Raw genomic sequence first — 14135 nt, 5'->3', positions numbered from 1 at the left:
ATCCACACTGCATGGGAGAACAGCAAACTACAAATACTACAGGCAAGAGCCATATGGAGTAAGAGGCAGGATCACATCAGAATGAGGGATAACTCAGGAACGTTTCATGTACAGAAGAGGAGTGGACACAGGGGGAAAGGAGCAGGCATGGATGTAGCGATTCCTGTGTTGACAAATATCCCTGTTCAGTTGGAGTGGGGGGGTGTGAGTGTGCACATGTATGTGTAATAACATGGAGGAGGATAGTGATTGATAAGCCTGGACAACACGTGCAGATATACTGGGCAGAGCGTTGTAGGGGCTGAAGAACCTTTGGTAACACTCCAGGCAGATGGCTTATGTAATCACAGTAACATTTTAGGAAAACCTTTACATTCTGAGTGTCAAAGAGATTGGAAAAGGGGAAACTAGGATTGGAGAGAAAGGAAAAGGAGTTATAAAGGTATTAATGGGTTCAGGTTTATCCTGTTAGCTCCTGAGATGAGCTGTAGCATCAGCCTTTCCGCATCTGCAGTGCCCAGTACACTGCATTGGAATACATCCTCCTATCCCCTAGAGTGGATGAAGAAGTAGGCGAATGAGAAGAAAGGTTCTGGAGAAGCTGTGCAGGAAGGACCCACAGTGTTGGTGAAGACGCCGGTATAGAGCACTGAGAGGGAAGGAAGAATCAATGGCACTTAGAAGCCTTGAATGGAGGTGCAGACACAGAAGAGATTTTTGAATGAATGTCTGATTAATGGAAGAACAAATTCACTCATTTATAAATATTTGTTATTTTAAAAAGAAGAAAGGCTAATAAGGAGAAAACACAGATGGTGAGACTGTACAATAGGTTAAAGGGAAAGCTCACATTTTTAATTACCAAAAAAAAATCATTTTTGCGTATCTGGGTTTGCTTCTTACAGCTACGTCACCTGAGAAAAAAGACTCAGGTCCTCTGCGCTTTTGTTTCATCTGTTTTCTACTGAGAGCTGAGACCTAGTTTATCTCTGTGTTGTGATGCGTGGTGCAGCACACGTGTGGTTCCCTCAGTCTGGATGGAGTGTAACCAAAACACGTGCCCTCTCTGAGGCTCGAACTCAGGACCTTCAGATTATGAGACTGACGCGCTGCCTACTGCGCTAAGAGGGCTGGCGACTCCAATGAAGCACATTCCAAGTGAAACAGCAAATACTGCTCTCCGAGAGCACTTTTATGTCATTGTCAGTTTCCGGCTTTTAAAAAGCGCAATGGATCCTACTGGAAATGACTCCGTTTGAGCCAGTGTAGTTCCCTTTCGTTTTCCTCTGGCAGCGTTAGGACTTTTCTTTTCTTTAACCTTTAACAGTTTGTAATATGCCTGAATGTGGCTTTCTTTGGGTGTGCCCTGCTTAAGATTTGCTGAGCTCCTTGAATCTGGGTTACGCGTTTTTCATTTCCCAGGACGGTGTCCAATTCAGGGCCAAGTTGCATGGTGAAAAATAGCAGCTTACTGTACTTGACCCTTGCGGGATCAGAGCTCCTCCGGGAAAACAGGAAGGGTCCCCTGTCGGCCATGCGCTCAGGCCAAAACTCGAAAAACGGCCCAAGGACTGCAGCGCTGAGAACGTTCAGTATTTTTTCAATGGGGCAGAAGATTGGAGGGTGCCGCCTAGAGACCCGAGGCCGCAGCGGCAAAGCTGGAGAATGTGGGCATCGATCCCACTACCTCTCGCATGCTAAGCGAGCGCGCTACCATTTGAGCTAATTCCCCGGCTGTTGTGCGGTGTTCTCTCTTACTTTTTTTCTTTTATAGCAGATGTGCAGGTCTGCCTTATGCTCCTTCGGGTAGCTCAGGACACAAGGGCTACTGGAACCAAGAGCGCATGCTCCCCAGGACGGCGGGATCTGAGCGCAGTCACCCCCTCTGCCGGGGAAGGAGGACCCGTGGGGAGAAAGCCTCCGAGGGTCCCCTGGCGCCGTCAGCACTTCACTTTTCACGTTTTCTGGGGCGAGACATCACGTCCCAACTGGACAGACCCGCCCAAAACAGCTAAGGCGGCACAGCTCTCGCAAGGTGATACATATCCCTTAAAAAAAAATTAAAAAGTCATCTTGCTCCTTGCAGATGGGTCTGCCTGGAAAGAGGCTGTGGGGCAGCTTCTGGTAGGTTCTGGAGGTACAAACACAAACAAACAAACAAACAAACAAACAAACAACTGTGACCTACCAGCTGTTTCCACTTGGTTTTGAAACAGGACCTCGCATGCGTGAGGCCAGTGGAAAAGCCTCCACACTACAGGACCCTCAAACTTGAGTCCTTTTTTGCTTATATCTAACATATGCATTGAGTCCTACGAGGTGTAACATGTAGAACTCACACAGCCACACCACATGAAAGTCAGCAAAACCCACAAAAGTGTTCCAGACAAAAATCATTGGGATTAAGATATCAAGATCACGTTAGAGTAAAGGAATAAGCATGGGTCTTGACGGAGCAGGTTAGGAGGGACGCACGCAGGGTGGGGGTTCAGTTGTGGATGGAGGAATCCCTCCATGAGGAAACGTACCTGTTTCACTGAATTGTGGGGCCTGAGAGTGCATCTACACCCGCCATAAAATACACGTGAAGGGAAGTAGTGATAGAAAGGCTTGACCCTTGGGGATACGACCAGAAACACATTCTAGACACATAAAACTCATGAAAACATTCTAGGCAGACAACTTATAGAATCAATTTTATATTTTACAAAAAAGTCTTTAGTTTTGAATGCCAAACGACCTTGGAAATGGTAACTGAATTTGGAGAGAAAGGAAAATGAGTTATGAAGTGACTATTCACATTTATCCTGCCAGCCCCTGAAGCAAACAGCATGGTCTTTCTCCAGCTCCTGCCTCCCCTACACTGTCTGGCACAGAATATCTCCTGTAAACATTGCTGAGTGAATGAAGGGACAGGTGACAGAAGAGAAAGGTTCTATCTAGACAGGCCGTGAAGAGAGAATCCACAGTGTTTGTCAAAGTATTGTGTGTGCCGATTCGAGAGAGAAATCTTAAATAGCAGCAGGCATACACACCAGCAGAATAGAACAGAGACCAGAAATAGACCTCAGCATATTATTTTCTTCAGCATTTAAAAAATATTTTTCTATTTCTTTCTAGTTGTCTGTGGTTTCTGCTAGGAAATCCCAAAACATACAAACTGAAGTTTCCCTTCCTTTTTCCTCTAGAAGCTTTCAGGATTTCTTTTCTCCTTTCCTTTTTTCTTCTCTCTGTCTCCTCTCTCTCTCAATTTCAGATGTTTGATTGTAATATGCCTGGATGTGGCTTTCTTTGGGTTTCTCCTGCTTAATGTTTGCAGAGCTTCTTGAACCTAGTTGTATGTAGTTCACTTGCCAGCACAGTGTCGAATTTAGGGCCAAGTTACATGGAGAAAAATAGTAATTTAGTATACAGCACACTTGCGGGATCAGAGCTCCTGTGGGGAAACAGAAAACGAATTATAAATTGGTAGATCTGTATATACCGGCTTAGGGTCTTGTGTTGGCCATGACCACAGGTCAAAGCCCTAAAAACCGCCCAATGGGGCAGCAAAACTGGAGAATGTGGGCATCGATCCCACTACCTCTCACATGCTAAGCGAGCGCTCTACCACTTGAGCTAATTCCCCGGCCGCCACAAAGCATTTTCTCTCGCATTTTTCTTCTATAGCAGATGCGCGGGTCCCCATTACTCACTCTGGTGGCCCAGGGCACAAGGGCACGGGACCCGGACCGAGAGCGCGCGCCCCACGGGGCGCCCGTCTCAGAGCGCGGCGGTCTCCCTAGACTCCGCTGGGGAAGGCGGGGAACCGAGTCACCGTGAGAAAGCTCTGGCGCCGCCAAACCGTCCTTGTGTCACTTGTGGACACAAGATCAGATCGCCCCGGTCACCGTGTGAGGGTCTCCTTGGTCGCGAGCTGCGTTTCCTCGCTCGTGGCGCTTTAAAGCCGACCGGTTCCGCGCGCATCTGCGTGCGCCGCGCCCGCCCTGCGGAGCTTCTCTCCCGCGCGCGTGGGTCTGCGTGCGGACTCGGACCGCTGAGCCGTGGAGCGCATCCCGCAGGACCCGCGGGGCCAGCATTCTCCAACGGAGACTGTTGCATGCAAAATGGCTGGCGTCGAAGATATTCTCGATCGATTTGTAGGTCTTTTCTAGCCTCGCCCATCTTTCCTCAGCCCTTCTCAGGTGTGTGGTGATGGAGCAAGAGTTACAGTGCAGGTTTTGTGAGGACCTCCTCACGGTAAAAGAGCTCCAGAAGGATTTTCTGATGGGCGCGAATTACAAGACACCACCCCAGACCGTCTCCCCAGAAGAGACAACAGAAAGGCGACCTTGAGCCAGCCAGGAGTTGAGCCTGGCACCTGCTGCTACGTAGTCAGGGGTGCTGTCCACTGTGCCACTCACCCTTTCCTCTGTACTGTGCTGCCAAATTACTGATAAGTAAGTAGCCTTTATGAGGTGCTTGAATCTTCGTACCATCGAATTTCTAGATGTGGCTGACCTACACTTGGCCTTCGGTTTTGCCTCCTCTCCAGTTTTCCCGCTGAGAGAATGTAAGCATTCACAGTCTACCCTGAAGGCTCATTAGTTCCATATCTCGCCAGCCTCATGTCCTTGACCTCGTGGTGTGGGACCTAGAAGCTGCAAGTGATGAAGCTTGTAGGATTCACTGTAGAAGAACAGAAGGAACCTGGCCATCAGGGGCTGACATGACAAATGGAATAAGGGAGACACCAACTTAATCCGGGTGTTCTTCTCCCCCAGTTTGCATTTGTGCTGCGTTCGTTCCTGTACTTCTAGGGTGCAGGGACACCCCTCAGTGTGGCAGTTAGCACACTGTGTTGTAGGCAGCTGTGTGCTCAGCGGTCTTCCCCACTCAATTGCATATTCCTCGGGGGCAGCACCCTCGGTATCTACACTCACTAATTTTACATTAAAAGTCTGCGCGTGTGAATGACAAGCTGCCTTGGAAACATGCCTGTGGGCACCAGGAACGACATGTGACCGGTACAGGGAGGTCCCAGGTCTGCAGTTCCGTCCGCCACACAGTCGCATGGAGGAGCAGTGGAGTGAGCGGTGGTATTCTCATATCTGAACACAGCTGTGAGGCTCACAGTGGCTGTTTATGGGCTCAGCGGCTGTGGCTGGGCCTGTGTCCTCAAGTCCCCAGCCTGTGACATCAAACAGCAAGGACTGGACTGGGCTGGAGGCAGGACCTCAGGAGGCCTCTTAAGTGAGGAGCATACTCTGTCTGCTGACACCAGAGAAAAGCCTCAGTGAAACAAAGGCACACCAAACCCCTGTTCTTCAGGAGGATTTAGAACACAATGACACCACACTCGTAAGACCTCCAGCCAAAGCTCCCTCTGCAGGAACAGGACGCTTTCAGCGATAGCTCCACAACAGCTGCAAGAACATGCAACTGGCTTAAAGTGGCTTAGTTATCACACCAAGCAAGTGCAGGGTGTGGGGAGTCCAATGTCTGGATAATGCAGTGGCTCCATGATGTCACCAAGATCCAGATTTTATTTTTAATCTTTGCATTCAGTCATTCTCAACATACGGATTTCATACTCCAGCTGGTTCCTCTGTGGAACCTCAAACTCTCATAGTCTACAGATAAAGTCCGGAAGAAAAACAAATAGGCCTTTTCTTGTATCCCTTGTTGAACATAACTTCTGCTACATGCTCCCCTCACAATGGCTAGATCTGTATCACACACTCTCATCAAATCCAGTTACTACCAGGAGTGGGACCCAGTTGATGAGATGCATCGCCACTCTGCTCCTGGGGCTGAGGAGGAGGTCCAGCCCCTCCAAAGCCAGGGCAGCACACAGAAGGTTGTGAACCACATCATCTTCCTGCTGGAATGGAGAAGTGGGAGCCGTGGTGTCAGTGGCTGGTGGCGTCGTGGGCAGGCATTGTTAGCTGCAACACCTGGCTCCATCCCCATATTCAAAATAAAGTGAAATAAGTATTTTTAAGCATTTTTGAAAGGCAAGAACTCTCCCTGTTCCTTGCATTAACCTGCATTAGGCCGTAGTCAGATTTCCAGATCTAACCATCCTAGAACTCATTTGACCTATTGCTTGCATTCAGTACATGATATTAATTGTGCATGATTATGTGTTGACCTATAAGTCAGAATTGTAGGAGTTTGGCTATGAATGATGCCATACATCACAGATCTTTATGACCACATAGTGAGATGACACTCCAGCCTCTGACTCCGGAGTTGGGGGCTGACATGTGCACCACAGTGCGGACCTGAAGCTCCACCCAAAACAGCTGCCTCCGTGCACCTCTCCAGGACAGGGCAGGAGTCCTGTTCTTACTCTGGAAAGCAGTAATGTACACTACCTCAATTTGTCTGTGAAATATACAACTCTCATTGGTTCCCAGGCTTACTTTTGCAGCTTTTTAAATAACCATTGATTTTTAATTTATTTCATCATCATAATCTGTTCATCTCCAGCATAACCATTGTTAACGCTTTCTGTCTTAACTTCTACCCTCCATTTTTGCCATTGATCACAGAGCAGAAACCTGATATGGAAGGGAGGTGCAGGCTGCGAGACACCCAGGTGGAAGTCTCGACTCTACCCCTTATTGGACGCGTGAATTTGGACGAATCAATTTTGAGTCACTCTGTCCCCTTATCTGGTAGACAGGGATGATACTCACTTTGCAGGTCTGTTGTGAGATTAAAGGACATAATGCAGGCAGAGTCCTGGCACATATTTAGGCTGCTGGTAAAGTGTGGCCACTGTCGGCAGAATGTCCAGCTCCTTCCCAATCCCCCAAGGCTTTGCCTCAGTAACTCAGAGTACTTGTTAGATATCCATTTACAAGCAAAACGTGGAACCCTAAAAACTCAAAGGGAAATAAGGGCACAGGATTCAGGAGGGGCAGGACGTGCAGCACCACAGGTGCCGGCAGGACTGAGGAGGGCACTGCCAGGAGGGAGAGGCGGGCACACGGGCGTGGAGGGGCTGCAGCGGCTCACTGCCGGGCTCCGATGTGCTGGCGAAACTGTGTGTTTCTAGATCTGGTGGCTCCTCTCTTATCCTTCCAATTCTATACATACATCTAATGCTTTTTTCACATGTATGGCATGAATCACAATAAAAAATATTAAAACATTTGGAAAGGTAGGTGGTGTCAACTTGTAAAGAACTTTATTTATCAAGACAAGGAATTAATCCTGAAGAAAAGAACAGGGCAAGTGGATTTTTAAGGGGAGCGTTCTCAGCTCTGCGTCCCAAGCAGCTGGGGTTGGCATGATGGCGGAGGCAGGCTGCCGTGGAGAGGAGCCACACTGAGAAGCCCCCTAGTCTGGCAGCGGTGACAAGGGCCTGGCTGGCCCGTGGGTGTGAGGAGGGCTCCCACAGGGGAGCAGAGGTCTGCCTGACATGGAAGGGACAGGCTTTGATGGCTCTTGAGGGTGATGAGGAGGGGAATTTAGAATAGTGCTTGCATTTCTGGAGCAGGAAATTCCACTCACCTTCACTGAACAGTAAAGGAGCAGTATCCTGAGGAAGGAGCTCTGGGTCAGCACCCCCCGACCAGTATCTTGTGTAGCCCCCAGTCTATCAAAGTTGTCCTGTGAGTCCACGGACAACCCCTGTGCTTGTCCAGTAGGGTCACCTTTGTTATAGTTTAAGGTAGTTTGGATGAGGGGTTGACACCTGATACGACAGGGAAAAGATTCCATTCATAAAGTTCAGAGGGCAGAGAATTTGCATCAAAACTCAGCCTCCACAGACAGAGAAAGAGCTTTGTTACTGTTAGAAAATGACTTCCAGGTTACAAGATACATGTGAGAGGGTGGGGCGGGCCTTGGTCATCATGTTCAAGGTGAGGAGATTTGCATTCCGAATTCCCAAGACTCAAAACAGACTCATTGCTCCCCACCCCCAACTACTTCTCTCTTGTGAAAACCCAAGTTCCTGGAACCCTTATCCTCATGTGAACAATGGTAAGGAACAGGCCAACCCTTCCCAGTCTTACACGGTAAGTAAACAAGAGAGCATGTGTAGCTGTGAAGTCTTGAGTTTACAGGCTGGACATGCTTCCTGCTGTTAGCCTCCTCTCCACTGAGGTTCGGCTAGCTGTCGCCCCCTGGCTTCCCCTCTGCGACTGTCACTGGGCTCCCATTGGCCCCGGCTGTTTGGCCAGGTTTCACCTGGATGGGCTGCGGCAGCACACACTGAAGCCAACAGTGGTGGGAGCTGAAGAAGCAGAGAATTCCTGAGGACAAAATGATGATGCTGAAGATAAAACTGACTCAACACTTGATGTTTGGTAAGAAATTCATGGTTTTTAAACAGGCTGAGCACATGAGTGTGGAGTCACCCTTTTTCTCTGCCCCACCCACCCTTTTCCCTACGACAGACTGTTCTACAAATTCTCAGACGTGCTTCTTACTGAATGTGCAGGAGAAATGCATTCTACTTTCTTATGAAGGCAAAATTCTAACACAGAGCAGGAGGAGCTGTGACAAGCCAGTGAGGTGTCTTTGTGCCAAACCCATCCCCAGAAACGAACAGTGCTCCATGGAGATGGTTGAAACCCATGGGTGTGATTGTTCTGGATTCAGGACCTCCCCCAAGAACTCAGCCAGCCCCCAGAACACTCACCAGATAAGAAAAACAGTGCGATGCTGAATGAAAGGATGAAGGACGGGTAGAGAAAGGTGATTTTCGCTTCCTTGAATACGTCAGTGACTTTCAAAATATGCAGAGAGTGCAGCAGCAGCGCAAGGAACACGCAGACACCTGCCACTCGGGGAAAAAGTAGGCGGGCAAAGGCCAGTCTGGTTAGTTTAGTGTACGGCCTCTGGGCTAATTCCCAAGAACTTGAGTTGTCATTTCGGTTCTTCTACTCTGTTTCTTTCTCTTGTCATTGCTTTATCATTCACCGTAGCAGTGCTTGAACAGTTTGTAAGGAGAAACTGTGTCCAATGGAATGTCACCCTAGCCCAGAACCAGGACAATGGAGGGAAACCTCTTCCTCCCATCGCTTACCTATGATGAAGAAGGTGACCGTGAAGACAAAGTACTGTTTCCAGGTATCAGGAAGGGAATGAGGGAAGGCCAGGAGTATGATGTTCAGGAAGAAGGAGAGAACAAGGGCGCTGATCATGAAAATTCGACCAAATATGAAGCAGTCTGAATTGGGGAGGGAGAGGGGAGAAAGGCCAGCAGCTCCCTCTAGGGCCCCTCCTTCCCAGGTCTGAGTCCACAGAATACTAAGGAAGCAGTGTGGAGGCTGCATGGAAGGAACCAGTGGTGGGTCACCAATGGGCCTAGGACAGCAATTCTGGTGGGACTGGTAACCCTGGAGCAGCCTGATCTCCTGGCTCATCCTGAAATGAGCCAGTGTTACTGAGGGGAGTATAACTCCTTGGTCCATGCGAGCTGGGGCAGAAAAGGAGGCCAGCAATTCTCGGAAGGGGCCGGGTTGGAGCAGGGCCCTCCCTTTCCAGGCCAGAACTTACTTGATTTGGATAGAGGAACCCAACACGTGACCTCGCCACTGCAGATTGCGAAGAGAGCACTGAAGAGGGCTTGGGAAGGGCCCGGGATTTCTATCTTCACCCAGGTGGGCAGGCTGAAGGCCCACCACAAAAGAGCAGAACCCGTGAAGGCGCAGGTGAGGATGACAATGCGATATGGTCTAGTTATCCCACATTTCATACAAAAGGGTGCTGACTAGAAAAAAGGGGACATGGTAAATGTGTTACTTTCCCCCTCTTCCTTTGGGACTTCTCCCCATTCTTAGACACCCACCCACATAAGCCCAGTCCTCTTGTCTTTTCTCATACTCAGCTCGCAGGCTCTCCCTCCTCATCCTCTAACCAAATACCCTTCAGTCCACAGGCTGACCTGGGTCCCTTACCCCCCAGGATGGAGACCTTTCTCTTTGGTCTTTGCATCTTGTCTGAAACACTACTCACACACAATCATCCATGGCCTACATGGTTCCTACGCTTTCCCCCTTGTCCTGTCCCACCACCTAGATTAGACGCCCCTAGGAGACAAGAGCCCCGACTCCTTCATCTCCTGCCGCATTTAGCACAGTCTTTACACGTGGGAGGAGCTCAGTGAATACCTGTTAACAGAAAGGCGGAAAATCATAGCATATTCCAAGTACATTCCTTGGTGAAGTCAAGAGAAGTAAAATTTTGGACATGCTTGCAGCCTCCGCACACCTCCTCCTCATCCTTCCCCTCAAACCCCTCCTCCTACTGTTCTTGATCCCAGCTAACCTTGTGTCTTATTTCTTTTTTGATCCTATCTGTTTCAGCATCCATCTTTTGATCCCCTGTTTTCTGTAGCGCCTTCTTACATGGAGGCCCATCCTGGCCTTCTCTTCAACAGTAGAATGTTGTGGTTCCTTCCTGTTCCATTGGCAGGAACATTTAGTGACATCATAAGTATGTGAACTCTGCCTCCCAACAAAAATGTGAGATCCCACCCTGTTGCCCGTTTTTAAAAACGTGTCATGTCCCAGCCCCTTCACCCAGCAATGCCTTTGTTTTCCCTGGCACATGTGTGCTTCAAAAGTTGTGGCTTGTGTCCTTAGCTCTAACTTCTAACACCAAACGCGCAGAAGTGCTGTACTCCTGAACGAGACCGAAGGACACTTGACAGAGAACACAGGATAACCACAGAACTGGGAAGACCAGTTGTGTTAAGGGTACAGTGGGGCATACCACAGCCTTCACATCCTTGGCCAGAATGATGTTAAGTCATGTAATGCCTTTTTACCCCAATCTTGCATATTGGTTGGCCGATGGTGAATGCTCTGCATATTTGTTGATGAAGGAATTAATGAATAAGTGCATAAATATAATGAGAAAGCCCTGGCTGGTGTGATTCAGTGGACTGAGTGCTGGCCTGCTACCCTAACGGTTGACAGTTCGATTCCCAGTCAAGGTACATGCCTGGCTTGTGGACCAGATCCCCAGCAGAGGACCTGTGAAAGGCAACCAATTGATGTATGTCTCACACATCAATGATTCTCTCCCTCTCGTTCTCCTTCCCTTCCTTTCTAAAAATGGATTTTTAAAAAATGAGACAAAAAAAGCAGCAGGTTGCTAAGAACTCTATTTAGAAGTTTCTGCTCTGGCTGGCGTAGCTCAGTGGATAGAGCACAACCTGCAAGCCAAAGTGTTGCAGGTTCGATTCCCAGCCAGGGTACATGCCTGGGTTGCAGGCCATAACCCTCAGCAGCCGCACATTGATGTTTCTCTATCTCCCTCCCTTCCCTAAAAATAAATAAATAAAATCTTTAAAAAAAGAAGTTTCTTAAATGTAAACTGGGAATATTGAACTTTGTGTATTCTACTCACTAATGTATTCTGACCACCTACAATATTGTCTGACATAATGCAGGTGTTACATAAATATTTGTGGAATGAATGATCCAGAAACAAAAGGCTCATCCTTGGAACAAAGTGCTGGCCTATCTCACACTTTCCTTCAACTGACCATTTGTGTTGGGTATATACTATTTCCAGGATTGACTGGGGTGTTGGAGTGGGCAACAGTAATGCATTGCCAGCGTTACGTGTTTATGTGTTGATTGGTTGTACTGTTGAAAGTGGCTACCATGGTGATGCCATTGGCCAGAGAGAGAAGAAATATTTATGGCAGGAAATCAGAGGTAACTCAACGAGGGAAAGATTGCTTTTAAAAAAAGATTTTATTTATTTTTAGATACAGAGGAAAGGAAGGGATAAAGAGAGGGAGAGAAATGTCTGATTAATGAGAGAAACACCAACCGGTTGCCACTTGCACACACCTCAACCAGGGACTGAACCCATAACCCAGGCATGTGCCCTGATGGGGAATCAAACCAGCAATCTTTCACTTTGTGGTACCATGCCCAACCAACTAAGCCACAACAGTCAGGGCTAAAGATTACTTTTTACAATCGTGTGCACATGGAAACCCAGCCAGGAAACTTAGGAAGAGTAGAAATTTCAAGGCAATATGTTTAAGGCTCAAGGTTGGTGGGAGCCCCATATTTTCTCCTGAGCTTTGAACCGGAAAACAAAGTAGATGGGCAAATAGATTTCTGCGGAGGTCAAAAAAGGAACAAAGGGAAACTATAAATGCATTTACAAGCGAATTCTTCACTGTGAACATTGGTCACTCTCAATCCACACATTAAAAATGTAATTAGTTATTCCACATTCACTTTAAGGCACATGCCCCCTTAAACTGAGAAAACTGTTCTTTGTATAAATGGACGTAGAGCCCTGCCTGGGTGGCTCAATTGGTTGGAGCCTCATCCAGTACCTAAAGAGGATGAGGGTTCGAATCCAGGTACAGAACACGTAACTTCAATCGCCAGTCGAGGTGCGCACAGGGATGTTTTTCTCTCTCTATCATGTAACTATTATCTGAAAAAAAGGAATCACGCACTTGTAACGATTAAGTCAGAATCATCAAGGGTGGTTCGAGGTGTGTCTTTTCAAAAACTTGCTATTATTCTTAAAAAGCTCCCAGGTTATTCTAATGCTCAGGTAGGAATGAGAAACACTGGACTCGAAGGCGCCTGCCGCCCGTTGGATTCGGGTGTCTCAAACACAACTTCCAGGGCTGGCGGGAAGGAACAAGAATGAGATTGAAACCAGCAACAGAGAGGGTGCGAGGGAAAGGGCTGGCCGGCCCTTGAATGCCTGTGAGTCCGGACGGCGGCCAGCCCGCAGAAGGGGCGCCCTGCCCAGAACAGCATTTCCTGCCCCCGCCCACCTCCCCCCTCCGGCTGCAGGTAGAGGAGGGGCTGACCCTCGCCCGAGTCCCGAGAACAGACACGCGACCTTGTCCCTCTTCCCGGCCCTCAGGGAATTCGGCGCCTCCTGCCGTTGCGGAAAGGACTGCGGAGGTCCCGTCCATTCTACCCTTTATTCTCTTTGTCGCTCAGTCTCCAGCAGTACTTTGTCGCGGGTCCAGGGTCACACTTCGCAACCAGAACCCCTGACAGCGCAGACACTTCAGCTTCCGGGGGCGGGGGGCGGAGTGCAGCCAGCAGTCCGGCCGGCTGGTGCGCGAGTGAGTCGCCCACTTCCGATCCCCCCGGCGCTGGAGCCCGTGACGACAGCGTTCCGGGGTCGCGCAGGCCCAGGAGGCTGGCCCGCCGCTCCGCCCCAAGGGGGTCTTCCGGTCGCCCTGGAAGTGCCCACCCTTTCCCGTGCGCACAGCGTCCACTGTACGTGCAGGAGGAGTGGCCGGTGGGGTCCGCGGCTGGACCCAGCCCGCCTTCAGGCGGGAGACGCAGCCCCGGGGCTCCGGGATGGCCGGGACACTGGCACCAATGTCACCCGCGCCGACGCCGGACTTTCCTGCGTGGGCCCAGTAATGAGTGACCGGAAGAGGAGGCGAGCGCTCCAGTGGTGCAATCGGTCTGTGCGCGCTATACGGCAGTAAGTGTGCGAATAATGTCGAGATCAGGAGTTCGAGTCTCACCCGCAGCATCTTTTTCCAACCGGCGAGCGCATCCCGTCCCCCGGTGCTTTCCTGTGTACTCAGAGTTTCTGAAGAATTGTTCTACTTCCTCTTTAAATGTGTATTTCATTAGTAGGACTACCTGGGCTGAGCTAATTTTTCTTTTTGAAAAATTAATTACCGACTTTAAAAAAATTATTATATGTATTTTTTTCTTGTGTTCATTTCCATAATTTACATCTTCTGGGAAATTTTTCATCTAAGTTGTCTAATTTGTTAGCATGACGTCCATAGTATTCCTCTATGATGTTTTCAATTTCTGCAAGATCAGCAATGATTTTCTGTTTCCTTCCTGATTTTTCATCATCTCTTTTTTCTTGTTCAGTCTAGCTAAAGTTTTGTTCATGTTCCTGGCTTTTCAAAAGACCTATCTCTTCATTTCATTGGTTTTCTTTATTGTTTCTCTGTTTTCCATTTCATTGATTCTACTTTAATCTTTATTCCTTTCTTGTACTGGGTTTTGGTTTAGTTCGCTTATCTTTTTCTAGTTTTTAAGATAAAAGTTTAGGTTATTCGTTTGAGGTCTTTCTTCTCTAATATAGGTGTTTAAAGATATAAGTTTCCGTGTAAGTACTGCTCTAATGAAATGCCATAGTTTTGATGTATTATGGGGATTTTT

At 48.5% G+C, this 14135-nt stretch overlaps 1 protein-coding gene and 2 non-coding genes across 6 annotated transcripts; all 3 read right to left on the bottom strand.

The window, feature by feature from the left end:
* Positions 1-1058: 1058 nt before the first annotated feature.
* TRNAM-CAU lies at positions 1059-1131 on the bottom strand. Its single transcript has one exon. It is a non-coding gene; the product is annotated as a tRNA-Met (tRNA).
* Positions 1132-3555: 2424 nt separating this feature from the next.
* TRNAA-AGC lies at positions 3556-3628 on the bottom strand. Its single transcript has one exon. It is a non-coding gene; the product is annotated as a tRNA-Ala (tRNA).
* Positions 3629-7155: 3527 nt separating this feature from the next.
* On the bottom strand, positions 7156-13345 carry LOC114489526 (transmembrane protein 225B-like). Of its 4 annotated transcripts, none has more exons than XM_036015676.1 (6): positions 13225-13345; positions 10270-10401; positions 9499-9712; positions 9026-9169; positions 8639-8776; positions 7156-8249 (listed from the first exon to the last, which is right to left on the bottom strand). In XM_036015676.1, the coding sequence occupies exons 2-6, from the start codon at positions 10312-10314 to the stop codon at positions 8107-8109; spliced, it is 684 nt and encodes a 227-aa protein (XP_035871569.1). In that variant the 5' UTR covers positions 10315-10401; positions 13225-13345; the 3' UTR covers positions 7156-8106. The 4 variants fall into 4 exon arrangements, with proteins under 4 accessions (XP_035871569.1, XP_028359297.1, XP_035871568.1 ...); XM_028503496.2 differs by lacking the exon at positions 13225-13345 and adding an exon at positions 12162-12641; XM_036015675.1 differs by lacking the exon at positions 13225-13345 and adding an exon at positions 12434-12641.
* Positions 13346-14135: the final 790 nt, after the last annotated feature.

This window comes from Phyllostomus discolor, chromosome 14, assembly GCF_004126475.2.
Source record: "Phyllostomus discolor isolate MPI-MPIP mPhyDis1 chromosome 14, mPhyDis1.pri.v3, whole genome shotgun sequence".
Taxonomy (NCBI): Eukaryota; Metazoa; Chordata; class Mammalia; order Chiroptera; family Phyllostomidae; genus Phyllostomus; species Phyllostomus discolor.
Note: the sequence above shows the minus strand (reverse complement) of the source record. Positions and strands in the feature narration are given on the sequence as shown.